Source organism: Squalius cephalus (assembly GCF_949319135.1).
Source record: "Squalius cephalus genome assembly, chromosome: 1".
Classification (NCBI taxonomy): Eukaryota; Metazoa; Chordata; class Actinopteri; order Cypriniformes; family Leuciscidae; genus Squalius; species Squalius cephalus.
Window position 1 is genome coordinate 34007681 of NC_137122.1, and position 27933 is coordinate 34035613.

The 27933-nt window shown below is 38.4% G+C and overlaps 1 protein-coding gene across 1 annotated transcript in view; it reads right to left on the reverse strand.

Moving 5' to 3' along the window:
• Positions 1-27933, reverse strand: part of cacna1ha (calcium channel, voltage-dependent, T type, alpha 1H subunit a) — a 112872-nt gene that overhangs the window by 40831 nt on the left and 44108 nt on the right. The window contains exons 3-10 of the mRNA XM_079872084.1: positions 24618-24727; positions 23102-23235; positions 22662-22759; positions 12297-12456; positions 9646-9958; positions 7269-7361; positions 5087-5864; positions 1271-1626 (exon numbers count right to left, since the gene is read on the reverse strand). Coding sequence (XP_079728210.1) covers positions 1271-1626; positions 5087-5864; positions 7269-7361; positions 9646-9958; positions 12297-12456; positions 22662-22759; positions 23102-23235; positions 24618-24727 — 2042 coding nt within the window. The remainder of the gene's footprint in view (positions 1-1270; positions 1627-5086; positions 5865-7268; positions 7362-9645; positions 9959-12296; positions 12457-22661; positions 22760-23101; positions 23236-24617; positions 24728-27933) is intronic.

Below are 27933 nucleotides of genomic sequence, written 5' to 3' on the forward strand. Positions count from 1 at the left end.
CTGTAAATTCAAGATTAAGTATTTATTACTATTACAAGAGTGTAGGTAAATGTTTTATTCCCCCTGCATAAAATTATTATGTTTTATACGCAAGACTCAATTCATCAATATTATCCTCAATACCAGCTGTAGAAAATGTCAGTACTGCTTCCACACACATTCCTTGAGACCTCTATCAGATTGGATAAATGTCAAACCGCAGGATTGGGTGCGAAACCACAAGTAGTAACATCCCAACAACATGGTGAGGAGAGATAGAGGTGCATTGCAGCACAACACAGTTATGTAACCAGGAGATCTGTTTGCCCAATAAAGCTATGAATCCTCATCACTGTTTATGAATGAAAAATAAATAAATAGCTAACCTCTGCTCGTGTCACAATGACATTTTGCTGGGAAATACATTATTATATAGTCAGTTTAACTGCAAATGACTTTTGTTTTCTTATTAACAGTTATTAATTATTAGTTATTTATTAACAAATAACAAGGTCACATGAGACACAGCCATCTTCTAACCGTATACATACTGGGAACTATAGTCTCAGAAGCCGAAGCACTGCTACTTCTGCGGAGTGATTTGCTCGCAGCACCTGAGAAGCCCCATGGAGAGGAGCAGAGAGTTCGTTCAGAGTTGGAGTAAATCACTCCGCAAAAGTAGCAGTGCTTCGGCTTCTGAGAATATAGTTCCCAGTATATATACGGTTAGAAGATGTCTGTGTCTCATGTGACCTTGTTATTTGTACACGCTGTGACTATACAGATCACAACATGTAAATAGGAAAATGTTGCCGTTATTTTGTCTCTTATTGGGAGCAGTATGCTAGCTGGAGCCATTTACCTCCAGTATTTGTGCTAAGCTAGGCTAGCTGTGGGTGCGTCACACAGAGTTACGGCACGCACAGAGATGAAAAGGGTATCTATGGACTTATCTAACTCTGGTGGATACGGTGAATTATGTTGAATTTTGCATAACATGTTCCCTTTAATTAAAGGGGGGTATTACTGATGTATTTTAGGTCATAGAATAAAATGTGAAAATATCTTGAGCTTTTGTTAACCAAAGACCTAATTGCAAAGACCTAATTGCAAGCGTTTAACCAAAAGCCCATTTAAAACCCATTGTCTTCATGCCAACAGAACCGGAAGTGGAAAACTAATAACTTGTTTTCGGTTTTTGGCCAACAAAAATACATTGTCCTTGCAGCATTTCTATTAAAGCAATGTAAGCGTTCAGAAAATTCATGAAGGAACCCACACTTGCACTCACCTGCTCATGGTATTCAATCCCCATACTCAAGGTGTTGATAAGGATGGCAATCATAATCCCTTGATTGAAGTATTTGCTATCCACTATGCGTGTCAATCTGTCCCGGAAGTCCTCCCAGAACTGAGCCAGGCGGTTACGCTTCTCCAGTATTTTATGACGGAATACATGTCTGGGTTTTAACTCTGCTCCATGGGAGAGCTCGTACACCACATCCCCTTCTGATCTGGAGTAGTCTGAATCACTGAGCTCCAGATCCATGGTCTCCAGGGCCCTTGAGCAATACGGGCAACTCAGGAGCTCAAGAAGCAACTGAGTGGGCACCACACCAGCTATCTGCAACAGCACACGACTGTGGCCTACATGGGGGAAAAACACTATCAGTCAACAAGTTACTGCGTTTCATGCATTTCAGTACATTAAGGAATACATTACATTATTGTTTTCCAAACATTACTTCACATACAAAGTAACACTGTAACATAATTATTTATTTTTTATAATGCAATTTGTAATGCTTAACTGCTTTTAAAAGTAACATTCCCTAACACTGATTGCTAATTTATCTGTTGCTGTTGTGCATTATTTCCTTCTGGATTGAGGACATTTCTCAGGAGAAACATGATATCTAAATCATTCACATGCTTTATTCTACCTGGCATATAACTCAAACATCAACAGATCTTACAATTAACCTAATGTTTATTGTGAGGTCACTTATTTGAATGATTACACATATCTGGACCTAATTTGTTCCACTTTACTAGTCAAACCAATAAAACCAGTTACTTCAACTAGTTAGTCTATTAGTTTACTTTTCTAGCCACAGTCAAGTCAGTACTCTATGCATTCTGTTTAAGCCCTCTCTTGGTCTTGTGATCTCACTACTTTAAATAAAACTAATTGGTCCAATCAGAGTACGTTTGTGGCTGTACTCTTATACTAATGTGTTTCCTGAGGACATAATCTTACACCGTGGACCACTTTAGTCTGTGGTAATGAGCTGAAGTGTAGGTGACTCGGGCAGCAATCAAAAATTACTGCTGGCACTGGCAGAGGCAGTGAATTTGAAGTAAACATGCAGTACACATTCATGTTGAAAGAAATCCACAAATAGTCATTTTGCAACAGACTGATGAAATTAAAACTGGCTTGGGCATGAAAGAGATGCCTTGATTATCTGGGGCTGAACAAACGATATAATGCAAAACCAAATGCACTAAATAGTAGTACTATTAAGAATAGTACTGGGACAAAATGCACTGCTCCTGCAGTAAATTTGTCACTTGAACTCATATAAGTATCATACATTTAAAGGAATAATTGACCAAAAACCAACAAAATAATATTTTATTTTAAAGTCATACAATAGTTTTATGTGAGGAACAGGCCATAATTTAAAGCGATAGTTCACTCAAAATTGAAAATTCTGAAAAATCATTTACTGATCATCATGTACCTCTAAACCTGTATGATTTTGAATTATGTTGGAAACCAAGCAGTTTTGTTACCTTTTACTTCCATTGTACTGTATGGACAAAAAAAAAAAAAAAAAGACATTTCTCAAAATATCTTCTCTTATGTTCCACAAATGAAAAAAATTCATACGACATAAGGAAAAAAGAAGGTCAATTTTTGGTGAACTATCCCTTTAAGTCATTTTTCAATTAAAATCTGCACCTCTGCATTTAACAATACCCCATTATGATTGGTTATAAACACAAAAGAGCCAGTTGCTGCATTTCCATTCAAATCTTTCACATTTTCCAAATCTTTCATAATTTTGGACATTTGCCTGAAGTGTCGTATGAACACAAGCCAGCGTCTTGCCTCTTATTCGGTGTCAGACAGTCAAAACTCAATCTTTAATGTCAATTTCGACTTAACATTATACAGAAAATTCATCTCAGCCTATAGTGCATAAACTTGTATGTGAATTTTAACTTACTTTCAAGTTTTTTTGAGTGCAAATTAAAAATGTGAACTTAAAATAGTTTTATAGATATCAAACTAGTGACATTTCTAAAAACCAGATGCTTTACAGATATAAGTAATGTGGAAATATGTATATGTGAATGTGGATTAAATGAGAGCTGTGGTAAAAATGAATTCATATGGGTTTGAAAATGTTTAAAGGGGTGATGAACTGAGAAATCAAAGTTTCCTTGAGCTTTTGACATATAAGAGATCATCATACTATAATAATATCCTGTAAGTTTCAGAACTGAAAACTACCTTGTTAGTCCAATAAAAGCTTTTATAGACATCAGGCTCAGCAAACGACTCGTTTTTCAAAGTGGGGAACTATGACGTCAAAGAGGATAAAACACCGCCTCCACAAAAGAAGATAAACGCCTACTTCAACACGGCCTGTTTAGCCCCGCCCACCGATTCGCCCAAACATGCTAAATAACATAGGACGACATGATAATTGCTACCGGATCGAGCTACTTACAAGCAATAAACATGCTGTTGACTAAATATTGTGCAGTGCCTGTTTGTGGAAGAAGACTGCATAAGCTTCCTTCGGATTCCAGCATGGTTAAACTTTATTAAATCAGTCAATCACAATTTCCCAACACGGATCTGCCAGCAACATGTAAGTAACCATGTGTATTCTAATGCCTGATCTGCGATCAGTGATTTCGGTGTAATTATTCAAGTTCAGATATTTCTCTTAAAATCGTTCAATACTGTTTATGCATCAGTGACTAAACGATCAACTTCACATAATTTCTCGTAGTATTATGAAAATAATCTTTTTTTAAACTGTTATTAAATTATATAGCCTACAGAAAGCGATCAAAGAACGATCCCTTTCGCCCAAGCTGTCAATCAAACAGCACAGCGCGAGCCGCGAGAGATTATCTGGACACTTACCAAACTCGTGATGAAATAATGACACTGTTACACTACACAACGAAGCTCTTACTGTGTATTCACATCGTGTTTGCATTGTGATTTGGTGTAAGCATTTGTGAGAGTGCAAAAATTGCGTTGCAATGATAAGATCTTTATTCACGCGATCAACAGACTGTCTGTCATCTGCTCAGTGCTCATCATGCTGCAACCTTTCATGTGATGGAATAGATTTAAATATAATGCTTTAAACGATACTTTTCACGATTTGTTAATCTCGATAGCTGTAATAGTAAAAACGTAGTAAAAGTTTTCGAGAGAGTTCATGTAATACTAGCTATTTCATTGCAAGCATGTCAGCCAATCACAGCAGTGGGCGTTTACACTGCAGTCTCACAGCAGACACGCCCCTTAAAACGGAGCGTTCAAATCTGAGGCAGAAATCAGGCTTGGAAAAATGGCTTTTATTTATAAATTATGACAATTTTTGATGTAAAAATCATACTAACATTATAAGGGCACCCCAGGCAACATTATAAAATAATAAAACAATCCAGTTCATGACCCCTTTAATTTTTTTTATATTTGGGTGAACTCAATCTTTAATACTACTCAACTAGAAACGCCAGCGGTCTGAATCATTGAAAACCAACTGATCTTTTCCTTCCAGTGACAGAATAAGCCTGCTGTCTCCGTCTCACACGAGGAATCAGCGGTTGATGTAGGATTTCAAAGGGCTTGATGGCCACAATCGCTAGTGGAGTGCTGGTTGCCGCCTCACTCCTTTAAAGATTGTGTTAATGACTTTAACATTTAAGGTATTGATTTTCTGTCGCGTTCGTAAAGGGCTGCCCGACAATCACTTCACAGAACGCCTTTCATTATCCTGAAACAGGCTGTGCAGGGGTGAGTACAACTGGAACTGCCTGGAAGTGGAAACAATGACCATGAAAAACTTACTATGTTCTCCCATGAGCTGGTGCAGCTTCTCAAAGGGATCAATCACTTCACATCCTGTATTTGCATCCGATTCCCCTCTCCCTTTCCCAGCAGAACTGCTGCCTGTATAGCTGCAGATGAGGGAGGGCAAGATGGTTGGATAGTTCATACCCCCGTTTAGTCGTCCGAGCGCCGGCACGCCCACCGTGGCGCTCGATCGCCCTTGTGGGGCCTCGTGAAAGTCACCTTGATAAATGCTGTGCACTGACTGAGTCCTGGAAGAAAGATTGTGCATGCCGGTTGGCTGAGAGGACACAGTTAGTTGCGGCCCCGTTGCGATAGACCTCATTTCCAGAGCCTCGCCGGGCCCAGTAGAGACCACAGGACTGGGGCTGCCGTTGCTGAGGTGACAGTGCTGTCGTTGGTGCTGTTGGATGAGGTTGTGGATGGAACGGACCCAGTTCCCGCCACCCCTGTGCCTGCTGTGACCGTTGACCCCGCCGCCAGAGCCTCCTCCTCCACTCAGCACGCTGTTGGGGTTCACCTTCTTTCTGCGCTTGCTCTGCCAGTTGTTGTAGATGCGGGAAACACGGCGCTTCACCTTGCGGTACAGGTGGCTGATGTACCTGAGCATCTCCTCGTAGCAGCTCCCCGGCTCAGAGTAGCTGGCAAGGGTGCTGTCGTTGGAGAGGTAGCATGCTCGCTGCTCCTGCATCAGCTGGTTTTCACGCTGCTTTGTTTCTGAGAACTGGGTTGCTATTACAACCAGGCACAGGTTGATCATGAAGAAGGAACCCACCTGAGGGACACAAAGGTCATTGTAGTTCACCATCATGAACATGAGAAGTCTCCTTAATGCCTGTTTAATGCCTGTTTTACACCTCACATGTACTGTAAGTGGTGCACATACACCACAGATTTCTTTTTTGAAAGAAGGGTCTTATGCTCACTAACAGTAATATTTCATCATTTTAAAGGGGGGGTACAATGGTGTTTCATGTATTCAGAGTTGTTTACAGTGTTAAAGAGATGGATTCTCATGCTTAACATGGCCAAAGTTTTTTAAAAATATTTTGGACGAATAACGGAGAATTTCTATGCCGAAAATCTTACTTCCGGGTTGGTACAAGTTTCGGCTGTTTTTTTTTCGACCGTGGATCTAATGACGTAGACCAGAGTGGAACTCCTTATATGAGCATTTCTCCCGGAAAAGCGCGGCCGCGCACACGTCGACCAGAGGAGAGCGAGACCGCGCACCTCAACGCGCTTCAACAGGAAATCATCGGCAGTGCTGCATAGTGTCTCCAAAGTGTGTTTTTGGATGTGAGAGAAAGCTTACCAAAGAACACAGCGTTAGGAACAGTGGATGCAGAAACGAGTTGTGTAGACTGTTTGTTCCCTGCATTTCGACGATGAATGTTTTATAAACAAAGCCCAGATCGACGGATTCTCTCTATGGCTCTGGCTTCGCCCACACGGCCCGCCTCCAGACGCTCGGTTTTTTCCGGAAAGACTCGGTACAGCCTATCTTTCTTTTATAAATATAATAAAACTAAAGACTTTTTGGAGATATGAAGGATGCAATACTACTCTATAGGTACTCAAGATTAACAGGAGATTGAGTGAAAATTAGCATTTCACCCCCCCTTTAAATATATTTTAAAATGTAAGTATTCCTGTGATGTCAAAGCTGAATTTTCAGCATCAATACTCAGAAATCATTCTAATATGCTGATTTGATGCTCATGAAACAATTCTTATTATTATCAGTGTTAGTATGATTGTGTATATTTTGGCATCCCTATTAACCGGGGTTCTGCTCAATTCAAACTCAGGAACTGAACTGTAATTTTATACCCATTCTCAATTCAATATCCTGAATTTAAAATCAAATTTAGGACTTTGAATTCCAAAATAAGGTGACGCATAGGATGCAAAATTTCAATTTAAGTTTTCATAGGTCACACTGAGAAACAGATAAATCTATTTGTAATGTCACTTGTAGAAATTTGTATACTACTTTATATTTAACAAATGAATGGATCAGGTTTGAGGAACATTTCATTTCCTGAAATGTTATACCTGTTAAATTTGTCTGAATTGAAATTCAGTTAATTCCACTTTCCTGTTATTGCACTCGATTCATGTATACAGTGTGAAACAGGCCGACATTATGAAATACCTTCAATTAGAGTATACTTACTATAATAAGTAATATAAAATATATAAAATTGTAAAAGGAGTGGGCATCCATGACGTAATACATGATGTCCACCCATCCTTCCAAAGTAATAACCTGCAAAAAACAGAAGAGAAATTAAGAGAAATGCTGTGAGCTGGAAGATTCAAGTGATCATTATTTTGAGCTTGGCTCAGCACAATAGCAGTCTCAGGGGCCTGGCTCACATTTCCAACTGTGCAGATGGCTGGTGGCTCAAACACTGAGTTTTGAGAGTTTGTCTGGGGAATGGAAAGCCTGCAAGTTTATTGTATTTTTTTTTTTCTGGAGGTTTTTGAAAATTATAATTGAGTTCAAACACATTCAAATGTAGAGTCCAGGTAATACACCTTGACCTGAGGTAAAGTTTCAATAAATTACCTTACCTCAGATTAAGACATGCCTAATTTTTTTTATCTTGAGCACTGTTAGACACTAAAGCTCTTGAAAAAGAGTTGTTTCTTCCCAGGGATTAATTTTGAATGTGTGTGTGTTGTTGTTTTTATAGATAAAGACATACAAATCAAAGAGAAATATAGCAAAGTCTTCAGAGATGCCAGAGGTCTGATTGTTAGTTTGATTGCAGTAAAAGTAGTAGCGCAGGGTTACGTCTATTAGCATTGAATCATTTGCTTTGGAAGCTCTGTGCCTGCAGCACTGCATTTCATTCCCATCCAGCTGTATCATTTAGCATTAGACCTCATGTGTGAACCCCTGTTTTTCTCATTCTTTCTATGCTGTCTAACAAGAGACAAATTTCTGTTGTTCACATAAAAACAAAAACATGAATCCTCTTTCTTGATTTCCCGCAGTGGATCCACACAGTTGGCTTTAAAATAGCTGATTCAAAACTTTTACATTTTTGACATTTTGCAAATGGGACTGTACTGCTAGACACACAATTTTACATCATTTATTATAGCCTCTTTTTACATACTGTAAACAGCCAGGCATAATTTCAAAATATTGCTTGAGTCCATTTGGGCTCACGATTTATTGGATGTCAGACTAACAAAAACGTGTTACTTGGATTGTTTTCAGCTGGGCATAGCACTAATATCCTTGAATATTTCCTTATGTGGTAGGTGTTTAATTTTACTTTTTTTTTTAGAATAAAACTGCCGGCTTGTGGCCAAGTAAACTTTAATAGATACAGTAGCATTTTATGCATTCCAAACACACACAATTAACTAATATTTTCAAACTTTTAACATAATTTAGCAAAATATCTGCCAAATTACAAATAGACAGTACAAATATTTTGCTCACAGGTGAAATGTACCTTGAATTTCATTCATTTTCTTTATATAAATTGATCTAAATCCATTTTCACACAATAAATATTAAATCCTAAAATGTTACAATTCATGACTCCATTCTTAAAATGTAAAACCTATTTTTTTATGATCGATTTTTATTTTTGAAGACTGTAAGTCTGGATCTGAAACGACTTTAAAACAAATATAGTTTCTAAAAATAAATCAAAAATAAATTATGGCATGGTATGTGTAAGTTTAATTTTATAGTAACCATTATATAAGAAGGCTTATCTGGACATAAAAGGGAATAACCTGCTCTCGGAGGTGTCATCTTATGAGTACAATCCAGGTCTTATTAAAATCTCATGTTGACACAGATGAAAACTCCCTCTTTTATAATTGCATACCCTTTCCTGTCATTATAGCCCAGCCAAAAGGGACGTCATGTGACTGACCCACTTGTAATGATCGGACAAATGAGACCGACAATCATTTCCACAGAATGAAACATAGTTCTCGCTGTATGTCCGTACGGTGGGCCCTCCACCAAAGGCATGACTGCGCATATTAAAATACTCTTTAACAGAGGTCTGTGCCATCAGTCCGTCTGTGGTGATTCAACTCTGCTGATGAGGATGGATTGAAAGTACTGATGAGTTAATATGCAGCGTGACGCTTATTCTTTTCTTATTTAATTTCCACAGGCTGTGATAAAAGATATCACTTTCCCATCGAAAAATCTCATCACTTTGCAGAGCTCCTTCCGAGAAAGGGGCAGAAATTACTAAAACAGACATTTTCTCAGTGGAGATTCAATTATTTGGTGTGGTTGGAGCGTGCTTAACAAGACTTTGTCTTTTCAAGAAGAAAATCAAGCAATAAAAAGTTGTAAAAAGCCTAATCTATCTTTGGAATAACTAGGGCCTTTGACTTTAGGAAAAAGAAGATAAATGGATTTCATAGCGCAGCGCAATCAGTGTCCTGTCTGAAAGGGCCATAATGCATTTCCATTCCCACAGCGTTCAACAAAAAGAGCATCAGTGATGTGAAAAAAAGATCTGGACTACAGAACTGATCAGAACACCATTTCAAGAGGAACGTACCTGGAATATCGCAATCCAGGCATATCCAATGTTATCAAAGTTCACTGCCCCTTTGTGCGGGTTGATCTCCCCGGCCTCACACACATTGTAATATTGGTTCCAGTTAACACAGCTGCTGTTGCTGGTCCCATCCAGGCCCGAATAGGCATGTCCCGGTGGAGATGCATTTAAAGTGCACTCAACACCCTCCTTGAGGTGGGGCACCTCACTGCAGCGCAGCATGCCATTATCCTTATTGGCGGAGCAGATGAAGGGGTTGTCCTCACCGTCTTCATTCATGTAGTACGGACTCATGAACGACAGATTATAAAGGCTGTGGAAACACATACAATGCGAAATATATATATATAAAACAGACGGTAACTGACACATTATATGCTCAGAGACCACAGCTTCTTCCTTATCTTTACATTAGTCTTTTACTGTACATGAGACTGAGGACCCCTGCAGAACCTCAGGACTGCGTGCCAAGGTCAATAAGTCTCTTAAAATATCCGATATGTGACCTTTTTATGACAAGGCAAGGTTGGTTCAGGTTGTAAAATGTCATGTGGGGGGATTCCTCCAAAATAGTATGATATTCATGAATTAAATGTAAACTTGAAAATTGTATAAACATTGTTCAAAACCATCTGAAACCAACCGGACACAAAGAATACATTTCTACAAATTTGGAAAATGTGTTTTAAATGATTTTTTCCTTTTCTTTATCATGGGCACTCTTGCTTGTCATTGATTCACCCGCCTGATATGTTTAAATTAAGAAGTATAAGATTTAAAGGGAAAATAAGTTAATTTCAAAATTGCTATTATCATTTTATATGCACATCATTGGGGAGCCTGGAGCCCCCAAGCATATAACAAATTAAATTTAAAACAGAACATGACTGTCAAACATTGCTATTAAAACAATATATACTCTGATGCCATTGAAGGCCTGAGAATATCATGTCACAAATGGTATGGCTAAGAAAAAATTAAATCAACTGAATGCATGTAAGGGCTGAACCGGGTCAAAACTCTGCTTTTACCGCCATCATATGCAGTGCTTAATTTAATTTAATCTCAATAAAATGAAAATAAACTTTCAGCAAAAACACTTCAGAACAGGACATTTCACTAGCTCATATTTCATGCTAAATAAGAACTGGCTGAGGAAAATGTTTGTGTAATGGCCCCTTGAATCACAGGGGCCATTATACAAACACATGCACTTACAGAGCACCAATTTGTCCCATTACATCAAAATATACGATTTATAATTCAATCCATTTTGACGACTGCAGTCTGTACTCATCAATGCCTCTAAATCCTTTTCGGTAACACTTTATTTTACGGTGCCCTTGATACAGAGTAATTACTTAATTAGGTACTTAGTAATAGATGTTGTAATAACATGTAACAAAATGTACTTAACATGTAACTAAGTTATGGAACAGCCTGTACTTACAGATTGTAATTACACATATGTAATAGGCAGCTACTGTTACACATGTGTAACAAGCCGAGTTGGATAAGGTTTATAGATACACATGAAGTACACTTAAGTACATTCTTGATACACTTTATTTTACGTAGCTTATACCTGTGTAATATTATGTAATTACAATGTAATTAGGAAACTACTGCATGCATTTAAGCTGTGAACTAGTGAGTTAAATCAAACTAAGGCAGAGATGGATAAGGTATGTATACACAAAGTACACTTAAGTACATTCTTGATACACTTTATTTTACGTAGCTTATACCTGTGTAATATTATGTAATTAGGAAACTACTGCATGCATTTAAGCTGTGAACTAGTAAGTTAAATCAAACTAAGGCAGAGATGGATAAGGTATGTATACACAAAGTACACTTAAGTACATTCTTGATACACTTTATTTTACGTAGCTTATACCTGTGTAATATTTTGTAATTGCAATGTAATTAGGAAGCTAATGCATGTATTTAAGCTATGAACTAGTGGGTTAATTCAGATGGATAACATATGTAGATATACAGGAAGTGCACTTAAGTACAATCTTGATACACTTTATTTTATGTTACATACAAGTAATGCTACAGCACATACACATTTACCATGTGTAACTGCAGACCTTAGTAGCCAAACATATTTAAGTACTTGTTGTTACATTGTGTTATACTAAGTACTTTCTTACATAATAACAGTGTACCAAGTCCGTAACACGTATGTAACAGACTCGGCTTGTTACACGTGTAACAGTAGCTGCCTATTACATGTGCGTAATTACAATCTGTAAGTACAGGCTGTTCCATAACTTAGTTACATGTTAAGTACATTTTGTTACATGTTATTACAAAGTCTATTACCAAGTAATTAATTAAGTAATTACTCTGTATCAAGGGCACCGTACTTTGCTTATGTAATGTTGTTTTACTCTTGTACCTTTGTTGGAGGTGTGTGTACCTTCAGTGCTCGGGGACCAATGCTCAGCACTGATTTGACACCAAGGTGCAATGCTCAGTTTACAAGACTGTCAGTGGCTGAAATGCCATTGCTGCTGGCAACAGTTGGCTGCCACTTTGGATCATGTTGATAGCGCTGACATGCTCCCAGCGGAGAGAGGGTAAAAGAGGAGAAGAGGGGAAGAAGGCTGCCGGTTAGATAAGAGCAGGACAGTACTTACGCTTTCACGTCAGCTGGCATGAAACACCGATTCCGAAGAAGTCCAGCCCACAGCTGCACCCCAACAATGCCGAATATAAAGAACACAAAAAAGCACAGCAGGAGGACGTTGCCTAACATAGGCAGAGTATCAAGAAGCAGAGTCACCAGTATTCTCATACCTGAAACACAAAGGCACAAGAGAACACAGACGCAACAGCATTTTAATTATCCTGTGCTAACTCCATACTGCTTTTATGGTTTGCATAACATCCAATGCTTTATTTTTGAAAGTACCAGTATAAATTGTGGATAGACCAGTGTATGGATTAATCAGACAATGGGTGCTTCTCAATACTCTCAATTGATGCTTCCTTGTTTCCTCGCCCCTCTGTCCTCAAACCTGTGACCGGAATCCAATCGAACATCTTTGATTCGATTCAGCCATCTTGAAGGACATCTCAATTCTCTAATTGCACCGCAAGGAACGAGGAGCGAGGAAGTTTCTTGAGGAGTCATGAGTGAGGATAGATGATGATGATGTTGTTTTTATGTTTATTTTATTAACATTAATGACACAGACAGGGAATATTAGGCTGCTCGGACCGAATATACTGACACACATCCGGTTTCTTTCTCAACTGTTCACTTATGACATTACCGGAAGAATACTTGTGGAGAAGGATATTTTGACATAATTTTGTGTGTATGTGTCCGTTCAAGCTTAAGTAAACGCAAAAGAGGAATCAATTCGGTGTTCAAGCACTGCCTGAAACAAGCCTCCCTCTCTCCCTCTCTTTCTCTCTCTCTGCGTGCACGCGCTTCGAGTGTGTGAGGCTGTGTGCACAGATAACAGCGTGCGTGGGCCGATTATTGCCTCTTCTTCCACGTTTAAATCATTTGAATGTGTGTATATACATATATATATAATTACCCTAATTACCCTCCTCCATCCCCAGCTCCTCCTCTTGTCCAGTCAGTATGGCATTAAATTCTTGAATCATGTTGTACTTTAAAATCTTGGATTTATGATATCTGCAATACATTCTTGTTGGTCCTGTTCTGTTTACCCTAAGGGGGGTTATTGCTACTCTCTCTGCTCTTATCCATGCTAGGCTGCATGGATGCGCAGGGAGTTCTTGCCCAGAACAGAACCATACCACCAATCCTAACTGTATGCAATTGTCAATCGTATTTGACGATAGTGGTCCTGACAGAAATATATATATAGGGTTTAATTTCGGGGTTGAGGACGCCATGTTTAGCCTAATAGCAGTGAGGAATATGACGTTGAATTTGGTTTTCGTTCTACTTTTGGAGTACGATACAGATGTTTTCTTGTGGAGCTGTGTACATAAGGACCTCTGATGTCTAGGCCCTGCTATTTTGCTTATGGTTTATTTTAGTTTTATTATGTATACTTTGTTTAGTTTTGTATTGTTTTTTTGGCTTTGTGTTTATGTTGTACTCTTGTATTTGGTTTAAGTGTGTGATTTTAAAACCTGGGATAAGGTTGAGCCCACCGCTAAGGTTTATTTTGTGTAATTGTTCAAAGGGGAGTTTTTGATTCTTTTCTCTGTGTTCCAGGAGCCAGCCTGAGTGGGAGTATCTGTCCTCTGGGGTCAGAGTCTTCCCCTTTCTTCACTGCTTGGGGGCTTGAGGTTTTATAGTCGGTGGCATAGTCGGGAGTTAAGTGTGACCTTTTGATACAGCTCGGTTACATGTAGCTGACTTGATTAATTTAATGAATTTATTGCCTGAACGAGTCATTTTGCATTTAGTGAATGAACAAATTAAAATTTACAAAACAAAGTAATGTTACTTAGGACATTTTTTTTAAAACAATAGTTAAGAGAACCTAAAACATTTTCTACAGTGTATATAGTGTGAAGTAAATCAAATGGCAAACCTTCCCTCAGTTTCACAGACAAGGCTTACTGTAAGCTCGTCCCAGACTAAAATGCATGTTTGAGCTGTTTTAACTGAAAGCAACTTGCACTGACATATCTTAAAATAAAATGCCATTGTTTTGTCTCAAGATGCACACCAGTAAAGTTTTTTTTCTAAGGCACGTTTATTAAAGCTACTTAAATGCCCTAATTGAACTAAGACCTAATCCTGGCTTGATCTAAGCCCTGTCTATGAAACTGGGCCCTTATGTTGCAGAATGACACCTTTAACCTAAATTGGTCCCAAGTGTAATAATGCTCGACAGAGCAGACAAATTGCATATTTTAAGTGCTCTGCTGAGGGACCGGAGGGACTGACTGAGTCTAACTTGAATGGAAAATTAAGACCACTGAACAAAAACCCATTCCAAATCCATTCCCACAACCACTAATAAAAGCTATCCACCACTCAGAACACAGTAGCTACCACATAGCAAGAACCTAGCAACCACATAGCAATGTGCTAACAACCAGTCAGAACACATTAGCAACTCACCCAAAACACCTTAGCTACCAAGTAGCAATGCCCTGGCAACACCCTACAGTATTATTGTTTTGCAGGCAAGGAACACTCACATTTTCTTGAGAGTGGATGCAGAATTCTAGTGTAGTGCTGAGAATTACCATAATAGGAAAAGCTTAAGGAATGTATTTCACATGCTAATATAAACTCACACCAGAACTTTCAGGCAGTTAATTATTACACTGTCCTAAAGAATACAAACAATGGCTGTCAAATTTAGCACATTAACGTATGTGTTTAATTCAACTCTAATGTTGTTATTTTTATTACACACAGTTAACACATTAAATCTGACACGGTAACGGTTTTATTCTATTCTGTGATTCAAAAGTTTTTACGTTAGAATTGATTAAAACTGAATTAATGATTAGTATAATTAATTCAAGGGTTTTATTAATTGTCTCTCCTAGGTGAACTATCAAAAATAAAACAAAAATTCCCCGCTGTAGAAGTGAAATGTAATTTGGTAAAAACAAACATTAGATGATTGTCAGAGGCAACCTAGGATCATTGGGAAAATTTTGCAACACTTTCGAAGTGAAATGTCCAGTAAGTGGTGCTAAAAGTGTTTAATTTTCTCTGAAACATATGAACGTGATTATGGCAATATATTATTGAGTTGGTTGTTCGGAAATGAAAAGTTCAGAGAGTGGAAATGAAGTTGTTGGTGTTTTACTGTCACTAGTGTTCATTTCAGCTAGAAACTGCAGTGAATTGCATGTATAGGTATTTTTTTTAGTTTTGCAAAATTTTTGGAAGAGGTATGTTTTTCCAATGAGCCTAAGGTTGGTCTAAGGGGACAAAAGTAATTTTTACAAGTATAATCTATTAAGTATGTGATGGTGGGGGGTCCATAAAGTTATTTCATCATTGAATAATATGCAGATGATATTTTTGTGCAAGTGAGATAATCTCTGTAGTGCACATATATTTAGCTGCAATTGAAACATAAAGTGTCCATGTTATGTATTTTTTGTGAGATTATGTGAAATTAATTACAATCAAATATATTAATCAATTGACAGCCCTGACAAAAAACAAACCAAAGAGCAAAAGAGCAGGCATGGATGCATATGCAATTCAGTTGTGTCACATGGCCCAGTGATCAAAACAGACCGGTGTGTAAAAAACTGTCAGAATGGATAAGCCAAAGAGTATCAACATTCAGCATATTTCATGCAGAATGAATAACCTGTTACCTACAGGTACTCATTCTCATTTAAGATGAAACAGTCCTGTCTATCACTCTGCTTTCTTGAGATGACACAACAATGAAAAGCAGCAAAAAGACACTGCATTGCTCTCTCAAATGTGCATAAAAACATCAGCAAACATCACTGAGAGAAGTGACCCAGGAGAGAAGCGATTCATCCGGTGGATCCGTGTGACTAATGTGTTTGATGTGGGTGTGTGTGGCTGATGTAATTTAAGTGTATGATATAGGGAGGAGAGGGCTTTAAATGGGCCTGTCTGAGTGCGAACATCCTCTCGATGGCCTGCATCCCTCCCACCAAAGACAGCGTGGAGCCACAGCGTCGCTCGGACACTCTAATGAGCCCCCTAGAGAAAAGCGTGGTCATTGGAAGAGGATGAACATGCTAACTCGCTCTCTGGTAAACAGATAGAGGGGAGATAGAGAATCGCTCTGCCAAGCATTTCTAGCTTGGTATTTGAATTACGGCATGTCGGCAATAACAAAACAATGGAGACGCACACATGCACTCAAACTAACATCCACAATTCGCTCCAGCGAATAGTAATATCATTGCATACTAAAAGCACTCCTGCTGGCGGCAACACTCCGCCGAGACAAATAAATCACGATATCTCGTCTTCCATCTGGGCAACAGCAAAGTCATTAAAGCTGATGTGGTGGAGCAGACTTACTCATACTTAAAATCTACAGCTCCAGGGGTGTGTCTCAATCCACCCCCTAGTTTAGTAGTGAGTGCACTGCCCAGGGAATCTTGAAATTCAAGTGGACAAAAAGTTTGCTCCCTAAAAACACTGCAAAGAAACAAATTGGGGGTTAGTTTTTTTGTAGTGTTTAAAAACATTTTATATAAAGTATGCTGTCAAGATTTTTAAGTCTATATACCACACCTATATACATACAGTATATACATATCTATGGAAGTCTATATAAAAATGTTGTTCTGAAAGAAATTTATACTTAAATTCAGCAAGGATGCATTAAATTGAACAAAAGTGACATTGTCAAAAAAAAAAAAACTTCAAATAAAGGCTGTTCTTTTGAGCATTCTATTCAATGTAAATGTATCAGGGTTTCCTCAAAAATATTAAGCAGAACGACTGTTTTCAACATTGATAATTAGTAAGGGATAATGCAATGCTAGCTGTGCATTAAACGATTTTAATACACGCCGTGGAGGCAAAGAAGCACCCGAAGCAAAGCGGAGTGCTTTCAAATCGTTTAATTCACAGCTAGCCTTGGATTATCCTGCTTATAGAACTTATTCACAGCAGCGCCATCTTAGATATTTAACGGGAATGAAAGCGAGGCTGTGAGGGACAGACATACATCTCTTCAGTGGGTTGTACTGTTATTTAATGGGCTTTTGGATTGTTCTGCTGAAGAAACACTGCAAAAATATCCTTCCAAGACAATCTAACTCCAGACAACATGAGCTGTGGAAAATAAGTGATCTAGGAGCTTTATACAGCGTTTTACAGTGGATGCCAATGAAAACATGGCAAGTCTATCCCTCACAGCCTCGCTTTCATACCTTTCATGGCGCTGCTCTAAATAAGGTCAATACCATGGTCATTTGCATGCAGCACTGACACGTTAAAGCTGTCATTGATGTTTGCAGTGCTTAATTTGACTGGAAGGGTTAAAATGGTGGTTAGGTTCATCAGCTACAACTCGTTAGATCTTGCATTCGTTCCATTTTAAATCAGACAGAGATTAAAGCCCTATTCGGACGGGATTAGTTTAACATGGAGAGGTGGGGTAAAGTAATAATTACCAGAGCTGCTCAGTGATTTTTGTCCTGTCCGAATGTGCCATCTCAGTAATCATTACAGCAATCAAATGAATAATCATTATTCATTTTACCTTCAGTAAAAAGTCCCGAAAAAATTACCTCAAGTAATACTAATCCCGTGCGAATAGACCCGCTGTAAATATGTATGTAAATATTTCGTCATTTCGTGTTTAAAAGTAGTTTGCGTTTTTTCCAAGTATGGAAACGCTTGAAAAGCATTCAGAAGATAGAAAGCACTTGTTAGAGGCACAAAACATCTTCTAGCGTTAGGTAAGTGCCTATTACCAGCACAATCCAATCTGAAGTTAATTAATACATCGTTTGACCAGACATAATAGGTTATATGTGTTTGCACAAGTGATATTAGGAAGCAATGTAATACACACATGACGACAGGAGGGTGACGGCGATGCGCAAATTGAGTTACCCCTCCCACTTCTGCTAGTTTTAATGAGATATCTTATCCCGTGCGAATTGGCCATTAATATTACAGACGTCCTGTGGTAAAATTACATTACTCCATCTACCCTTGTAAAGTTAATCCCGTCCGAATAGGGCTAAAGTAGTGCAGTAAGTTTAGTCTTATTTGAATTAACTAGTGCAAAATGCCCGTGCAAAATCAGTTTTTGTGCGTGTTTTTAGTAATTGTTGGTTTGGTGTATTTGAGTGCTCATTGTTACAATTACACTGCAAATGTTCAGTGACATTTTTATTTGTGCATGGTAGAAAGCAGAAAGTGAACTCCGAGAAAACGCTATGCTTAAATGATGCCCGTGAAAGAGACTGTGAACGCATTGAATAGGATATGTTTAGTTGGTGAATAGCATAGGCTACTATTACACAGTAGCGATAACTTTAAGCACACCAGAATGAAATATAATATTCAGAAGTAAACAGTGTAGCTGACTGAGTGTTTATGTCAGAATGTTTATTTTTAAACCACAACCTTCTAAAAATGATATATTTAACAATATCTTTTGCATTTCTCATCCAAACAACGTCAAACTTGGCATTTTTATTTGTGCATGGTAAAAAGCACAAAATGAACTCTGAGAAAACGCTATGCTTGAGCAAACAGTTTGTGAATAGGCTACTACAAATGATGCCCGTGAAAGAGACTGTGAACGCATTGAATAGTACTAGTGCAAAATGCCCGTGCAAAATCAGTTTTTGTGTGTGTTTTTAGTAATTGTTGGTTTGGTGCCCGTGAAAGAGACTGTGAACGCATTGAATTCATGGAGCAGGCTAGGTTACTACAAATGATGGCTGTGAATAAACTATAATATTCAGAAGTAAACAGTGTAGCTGACTGAGTGTTTATGTATACCACAACCTTCTAAGTGCTAGTGCAAAATGCCCATGCAAAATCAGTTTTTGTGTGTGTTTTTAGTAATTGTTGGTTTGGTGTGTTTGAGTGCACATTGTTACAATTACACAGCAAAAGTTCAGTGACATTTTTATATGTGCATGGTAGAAAGCACACAGTGAACTCAGAGAAAACGCTATGCTTGAGCAAACAGTTTGTGAATAGGCTACTACAAATGATGCCCGTGAAAAAGACTGTGAACGCATTGAATAGGATATGTTTAGTTGGTGAATAGCATAGGCTACTATTACACAGTAGCGATAACTTTAAGCACACCAGAATGAAATATAATATTCAGAAGTAAACAGTATAGCTGACTTACAGATTCAGTTAACATCCACAAATTAATAAGCGCGTCGATTCAGGGAGCAGTGCAAAGTGCCCGTGCAAAATCAGTTTTTGTGTGTATTTTTAGTAATTGTTGGTTTGGTGTATTTGAGTGTTCACTGTTATAATTACACAGCAAAACTTCAGTGACTTTTTTATTTGTGCATGGTAGAAAGCAAATACTGATACTGACATACAATAAATGTGGAAAATTGAACTACACGATTTAGGGAGCAGGCTACACAGTGAACTCCGAGAAAACGCTACTTAAGCTCCACTGCTTTCTTCGACCCTCTCTGTCTCTGGTCCTGGGCTGTGCTCACTCAGTGTCAGTGTGAGAGGGGGAGTGGCCAGCTGTGCTCACTCAGTGTAAGTGTGAGAGGGGGAGTGGCCAGCTGTGCTCACTCAGTGTCAGTGTGAGAGGGGGAGTGGCCAGCTGTGCTCACTCAGTGTGCAGTGTGAGAGGGGGAGTGGCCAGCGGCTAGAGTGGCAAAAGCCAACAATATATTTTGCATTTCTAATCCAAGCGTCAAACTTGGCACTGCACTTACTCATGCCCGTAGCAAGACACCGGTCAAGTTTGAAATCCATCGGACTAACGGTTCGAGAGATATGCGAATAACAGACACACACACACACACACACACACACACACACACACACACACACACACACACACACACACACACACACACACACACACACACACACAGACAGACAGACAGACGTTTCTGTAATTTATAGATAGATGGATTTATCACGTTTTGGAACCAAACTATAATATTCAGAAGTAAACAGTGTAGCTGACTGAGTGTTTATGTCAGAATGTTTATTTTTAAACCACAACCTTCTTGGGGATTCTTTGATCGATACAACCCTCTAATGTCAGAATGTTTATTTTTAAACCACAACCTTCTAAGTGCTTCTTTTACTGGTATTTTTAACGATATATTTTGCATTTCTCATCCAAACAACGTCAAACTTGGCACTGCACTTACTCGTGCCCATAGCGAGACACCTGTCAAGTTTGAAATCCATAGGACTAACGGTTCGAGAGATATGCAGTTAACAGACACACAGACAGACAGACGTTCCTGTAATTTATAGATAGATTAGCCTATCGAGAGAGAGAGAGAGAGAGAGAGAGAGAGAGAGAGATGTGTGTGTGTAAATTACCTGTGTCTGTTCAGTGTCTCTCTAGCAATGAAGCTGTGAGTTGAATTGAGTTGAATGAGTCAGTGACGTATGTGTGTGTTTGCTTCAATGAAAGCAGCGCATTAAAGGTGCTCTAAGCGATGTCCCGCGTTTTTAAAAAAAACATTTTTTGTCACATTCAGCAAACATCTCCTCACTATCCTCTAGCTGCTGTCCCCTAAACACACTGTAAAAAAACGCGGTCTCTGTAGACAGCCCAGGCTCCACAAACGACAAGAAAAACAAACTGGCCCAGCCTGGACCACAAAACATAAACAGTGTTCCAGCCAATAACCGACAAGAATGATTTGAGGGTGGGGGTTGGGGGGTTAGTGCGCGTGCACATGAAGGGGGGTGTGGGGAGTGGTGGAGAGAGAAGCATGAAGAGGGAAGTTAGTTAGTTGTTACATGTTGTTAGGACATCTGTCCTCTAGCTAACTTCCCTCTTCATGAAGGGGGGTGTGGGGAGTGGTGGAGAGAGAAGCATGAAGAGGGAAGTTAGCTAGAGGACAGATGTCCTAACAACATGTAACAACTAAGGCAACGACTAAAATTTTATATTCTTGCGAATTTTGATATGGCCGACACACGACCAAAGAGACTGTCCGATGAACAAATAACAAAGGAGAGGGAAAAGGAGAACGAACGCGAAGTCCCGAATTTACATCGGAAAAGCATTCAAAAGGTGGCGAGAACTCCGCCGGCAGAAGGGCTTCCAATCTGACATTCAGGTGGCTCTGTTTTTGCTGGACAGGTGGGTAAATCCAGTTTGTTTTTTCTAAATGGTTCATGACTGTTTCAGGAAGCACGGAAGGGAGGGGGAGTGGACGGGATGAGGAGGAGGGAGGGTTGAGCTAGCCTCCTTTTGTTTGACAGTTCTTTGAACGTCAACAAGAAGTGACGTTACCCAACATCGCTTAGAGCACCTTTAATACAGAATGCTGATTAAATGGACTTGGAACTAGCTGTGCATTTTATTGCAAAGCCAATCAGAATTTAGTATTCAGACAGACCATGGTATAATAATAAATGTTTCTTGAGCAGCAAATCATCATATTAGAATGATTTCTGAACAATCATGCCAACTGAAGACTGGAGAAATTCATCTTTACCATCACTAAATTACATTTTAAGAATAATAATAATAATTAATTAATTAATTAAATTAAAATATTTCATAATATTACTGTTTTTACTGTATTTTTGATCAAATAAATGCAGCCTTGGAAAGCATAAGAGATGCTTCTTTCAGAAACATTAAAAAAAATCTAACCATTCCCAAAGTTTTAAATGGCACTGTCTATATATATGACACTTGCCTTTGTAAAAGTCTGTTAACAGTAAACAGAGACAAAGGGGACACAAGTGTAATTTTATTTTCCCTTAGACTTATGGGACACATTATGGGACTCATTGTTTATCTTATAGGATCTAGGAGATCAAATATAACTGTCAGTCCGTCACACAGAGGCTCATTACTAAAAGAAATACGCCTCTCGTTTGTGGGACTGGGTATGTTCTGCTGGGTAATTTATAGACTAGTGTGTTCTGTAAGTTGTCTTTCCTGCACACAGGCTCATCACGTGATTGTCTGAGATGATCTCTGCTTCACATGTCATAGATCAGGCAGCTGTTTTCTCCTTTCATCACAGATGAAATGACACATAACAATGTCTTTGAGAGGCATGTAGCATCAGCAGCCAAAGATCAGCCTGCTGGAAAAACCAGGTCATAGCAGCCTCAGGTGGTTAAAGCTGGTTTCTGGAATATAATAGCTAGTTTGTTGCTGTCAAGGAAATTCATAGCAGAGAAAAATATTCTCCTGGAAATATACAAATTGCTAGCCGTATTCTCTGAGCCGTAAATGTCATGTGATTAATCACCTTGGATCCCCAGCAGCTAAGCCAAGGTGACCCAGTCGACTTAACCTGATTGATCAATATGTTTAAACCACCTTGAACCAATCATTGACCATAAATGCATCATTTTATCAGGATTTTCCAGCATGAAAGACACTTACTAGGCACTCTGTTGATGGCTCGCAGGGGCCTGAGCACTCGCACAGTCCGGATGGCTGACAAGCTGGCGTTATGACCGTCCAGTGAATACTCCATCATCCTGGAGGAAGCAGAGCAGAGGAAACGTACTGCAAGAGTCAGACACTAAAGGTCAATCTCTATAACCTTTCTTTTTGTCGATCTTACGTGAGGATAATGAAAGAAAAGTGGTTTTAAAAAAGAAGACTTGATGTGTTCATCACTCGATTTAAAGGTCAATTTAAACAACAAGGGGAATGTTTTTTAAACGGTTAATGACGTAGCGCTGAAAAATCTCACAGTAATTCTATTTCCCAACTGACGGTCTGTAAATCGAGCGGCGGGTCCCTCTTGACCAGCTTTACCGTGGTGATAATGGCTGAATGCACGAGTGACAAGTGAGAAAGGAGACAGGTTTCCTCACCCTGCCATGACAATGAAGAAGTCCAGGCGGTTCCATGTATCGCCAAGGTAACACTTTGATCCAAAAATCCCCAGGGCTATCATTTTGATGACCATCTCCACAGCAAAGAAGGCGAAGATGCAGTCATCAAATGCCTGAGGACAAAAACCATAGTATTTTTAATCATATAAAAGGACAGACATTTTACGTAGGAGGCAGAACATGAGATGGGGGGAAAAACTATTATATTTCAATGCTTTTGCATTTGCGTGCACCATTTTTGCTCTGTGAAAGAACGCAAAAGCATTGAAATATAATTGTTTCCTCTCATCCCTTTTTTCCACATCACCATGTCGCTTTAGGGCCTCTTTAGAGCTTCAAAAATGTGTGTATATAAATTTGGGCACCATTTGAGAGTTTTACAGGGAGAGAGTGAGAAGATCAGCTATGATTCATGTTATGTAGTATTTTCAGCTCTGGCCTCAGCTGACCCGATCTCCGAAATCCTGCCGATTCTGTTGTCAGGCTCTTCTGGACATAAAAATTTCCCACAGTACCATATATACAACCCAGCTCACTTTGGTGGGAGCGTGGGCAGGATTACAGAGAATTACAAAACTAAGGAAGCAAAATGCTTCAGTCTCTGATATCTGGCAAAGGTTCCAGTGACCCCTAAACCTGTTTGTGCCACAAAACATGCCAAGTCTATGGTGGGACAGTCCTAAAAACAGACATTGGACACAAAATTGATAAAATAAACAGATAAAATAAAGGGTAACTAATTGTTTTAAGACTAAAATGTGAATTCTGATGTATTGTGGCCTCAAAAAGTATTTTGGACATCCACAAAAGTGTTATTTTAGATACTATTATAGTTTTTATTAATATTTTGAATACATTTTTTTCTTTATATTTTACATTTTTTTTAGTTTTAGTTCCTTTTTAAAAAAAGTTATTTTAGTACATAAAGTTAAACTAGATGTTTATGTTAATGTTGCCTTGCCAACTAACTGAAATAAAATGGGTTTTTTTTAAATATTTTTTGTATTGCTTTAGTATTAGTTGATTCACTATACCCTGATGCACACATAAAATCCATGAATGTCATGCAGACAAGGAAAGGTTGTTAGGTTTCAAATGATGAAAAATATGGATAAACCAATTAAAGACAAAAAAATTAAACATGGACCATGTTAATCTAACATGTGATGATGAACAATGGCTGTTATTCTAGGACGCCTGTTTGATCTTCATACATCCACTAAAAATTACATTGAAACTAGTTTGATTTGAAGTAATGGCTCAGAAAAGTGAAGCTAGTTCTGAGAAAAGCTCTAACGACATTTGATTGCAGAGGCCATTTGGTTTGATGCCATTTTGTGCAATTTAATATCTACAGTATATACAATTCAATTCAATTCAATCTTTCTATCCACAACTTTTATGAAACACTATCTTTGAATGATGTTTGAGGGAACATTATCATATAATGAGCTTTCAGAGTCCATCTCTCATAGTAAACTGGAGCGAGACTTACCTGTAAGATGATACACCACTCAGACTGGCACTTGAGGTCCTCACATGGCTGGAACATGCCCAGAGTCACACAGTTCAACAGAATCACCAGCATGCTCACATGCTCAAACCATGTGCACAAGAGTCAAGGAAATTTATCACAGATATCATATAGTCATTGTGTTTAGCTCATTGCAAAGAACATAAAAACTACATAGATAGTAAACACCAATATTGATTTTATTGATCCCTTAGTTAGAGAAAATGAGTTTAACAAATTAGAGCAAACAACACTACGGATTTGCAAAAAATTCAAGGACATTATTGCAAAACGTTCCTTCCTTCTGACTGAATTTTAATTAAACTTCTAAAGCATGATTAAGGAGTGCAAAGCCTATTATTTACACATTTTTCTCTTTTAATTGTAGATGAAATGAAAATAAAGTACATTTAGTGAAAGGTCTGGAGGTGTATTAAAAGTTTAACAAACCATAATAAAATAAAAAGCCAAGATATGTTGTAAAAAAAATTGCTTATATATTGAGAAATCAAAGTTACACACAAAGCTACATTTTCAGCATCATCACTTCAGTCTTCAGTCACACAATCCTTCAGAAATCATTCTAATATGATGATAATAAATGTATTTGCCATCACTTTTGTTAAATTTAATGCGTCCTTGCTGAATTCGTAAGACATTCAATAAACTATACAGCCAAAGCAGCCATATCAACGATCCAAGCAGAAATAAAATGTTCTTCTCACTGCTTATCTGCTGAAATATTTAGTGAGTGCAACAGAAACAGGGTTATGTGTTTCAGCTGCACAACTATTGGTTCCACTGCTGTCTGAGATGTCAGATGCCATAAGAACCGTCAGCGAAGAGGCCGAAACAAGCTGTTGCTGCTGCTGTCACCAAGCACGACATATCAGCATCTCCATGCGCGCTGTCCACTACACTGAAGATCACGACCAACGTGTCCATCATGACCAGCGGTCGCCACACCACAAATCAGCACCAACAACACCCACAGGCCCCTATGGATCCTGATGTTTTCCAGACAATTTCTGATCATATAGCTCCATTCAAACACAATCTTTAAAACATCTGCGCTTAAACCCTCCAAGGACACAATCAGCTTTCTTAGGGTTGAAATGACATCATCGTTCCACCAAGGGCTTCGCATTAAGCAGGTCTGCTCATCTAAAATGGGGCAAATGATGGGCACTTGCTATGCAATACACAAATGAGAAATTTGACTCATTTCCATAAGCAATCACAGAGCTTCGGATTGTGGGCGTCACAACATTGTACTCCCTTACAATGGAGCAGTGACTGAAATCAGGTGCTGATGATGAACCCTGAGGATTTGCCACTGTCGGAGCCTCACAAACAACAGATAAGGTGTAAAGAATAAAGAACAGAAAAAAAAAATATATTTTCAAGAGTTTCAAGGATTTCTGTTGAACTTGCACACAATGAAGAAAATTAGGGTTGGACATGATTTTCCATGGTAAATGGTAAATCAGGATGTGGAAGACTTTGATTAACGTGACAGAGATCCCATCTCAGTCATACTTCCAAGCAGATCCAGGTCCCAAATCCCACTTCATAAAGATAGCTACACTCTCCAGGGAAATGCAGGAAATGGAGTAGACTTTAACAAGTCACGTTCCCACTCACAGTCTACAGTCTGAGTGGAGTGGCTTAAATTGATAATCTGTCACTTAATAAATAATGCTTTTCTGTTGAAACGAACTGGCCAAGTTTACCAGCTCTACAGTCTATCCATCCCCTTAAAAGGTAAATGGAAATGCATTACTGCTAAAATAAGAATTTTCCCAACCACCAGTCGAGCCAACTCTAGGGAGGCAAAATGTCCCAACCAGAGAAGATTATTTTCTTCTTTCTACTCCTTTATTATTCCACCATTCTTCCCCCTTTATTATCTTTCTTGTATTATTCACAGACAAGATGCTACAATAAATATATTGCTTCATAATACTTTGCACATGATGTGTTTTGGAAATTTAAGTGTTTCATACTAGTTCATAGAGACTTACTGTAAAATAAGAGTCACCAAACAAGCACATTTGTTGGAATGAAATCACATGATGAACACAGTTTTGGTCTTGTGTTGACATATTTCTTCTGGACCTATTAAACTAATTATCTCTCTCTTTTTTTAAATAGACTTTATGTACACAAGTTACACAACCATTCAAATGTGTGCGTTTGGTACGATTTCTAATGCTTTTGAAAAGTTTGTTTATGCTCACCAAGGCTGCATTTACAGTATTTGATTATGGAATTTTACAATTTAAAGTAGGCTAACTGTTTTCTATTTGGATACATTTTAAAATTGTATTTATTCCTGCGATGTCAACACTGAATTTTCAGCTGCCATTACTCCAGAATTATTCCTCATAATTATCAATGTTGAAAACAGTTGTGTTTCTCAAGTTTCTTTGACAATAGAAAGTTCAAAAGAACAGCATTTATTTGACTTGGAATTGATCTATGACAAAGTCTTTACTGTCATTTTTGATAAATTTAATGAATTTCTGTCTGTTGGCGTCAGGGGAGGGACATTCTTATTCTAGAGAGCATCTGAAACCGGTATAGTGCAGAATGAGTCAATATTTATTGTCCATTTTCCTTGTAGAGAAATATTAAAAGTGTGTATGTGAGAAGGGCCATTTTTAGCAAGTTAGTTCAATGTTATTGTGAATGATTAATCTCTTCTATATGATTTGTCTCTGCCCACATACAGCAATATTATTTAATTGTCTGTATTCTGAGTGAGTTTAATTCATAGTTTGATTGATAATTGATCATCTTGTTCAGGACATGATACATTATTCACTGCCATATACGAACTTCCCCTGCACAATGTGAAGTTTAGCAGCAAGAACTGATTTCTTGTCAAAACGGATCTTATTTTTACAATTAACAGATCTATTATGTGACTAGATTTTCCAAAGCTATGGGTATTAGGGCATCCATCAGCATGAACGCCTACTAGTAACCAACAATACAGCGACCTGGTGACCTGCAGTGATGAAAATCGCTGTCATTTTATTTGTTCTCTACACAGCAACAACACAGAAAACTTGCCTCGTCTGAGTGTTTTTTCATCCAAAGCCTCCAGTTATTGTCTTCAGATAGCTCTAGCAATGGGGCTTATGGCAGTAATTTACTGGGCTTTCTGCAACATCACAGAAAAGTTGCACGACTTTGATGTCTAGATGGAACCGTGTTTGTGCAAGACATTGTCTGTCCTTGAAGAACTCATCCTGCTGACTAAGTGGTACACAGCCACGGCAGACTGCCTCCT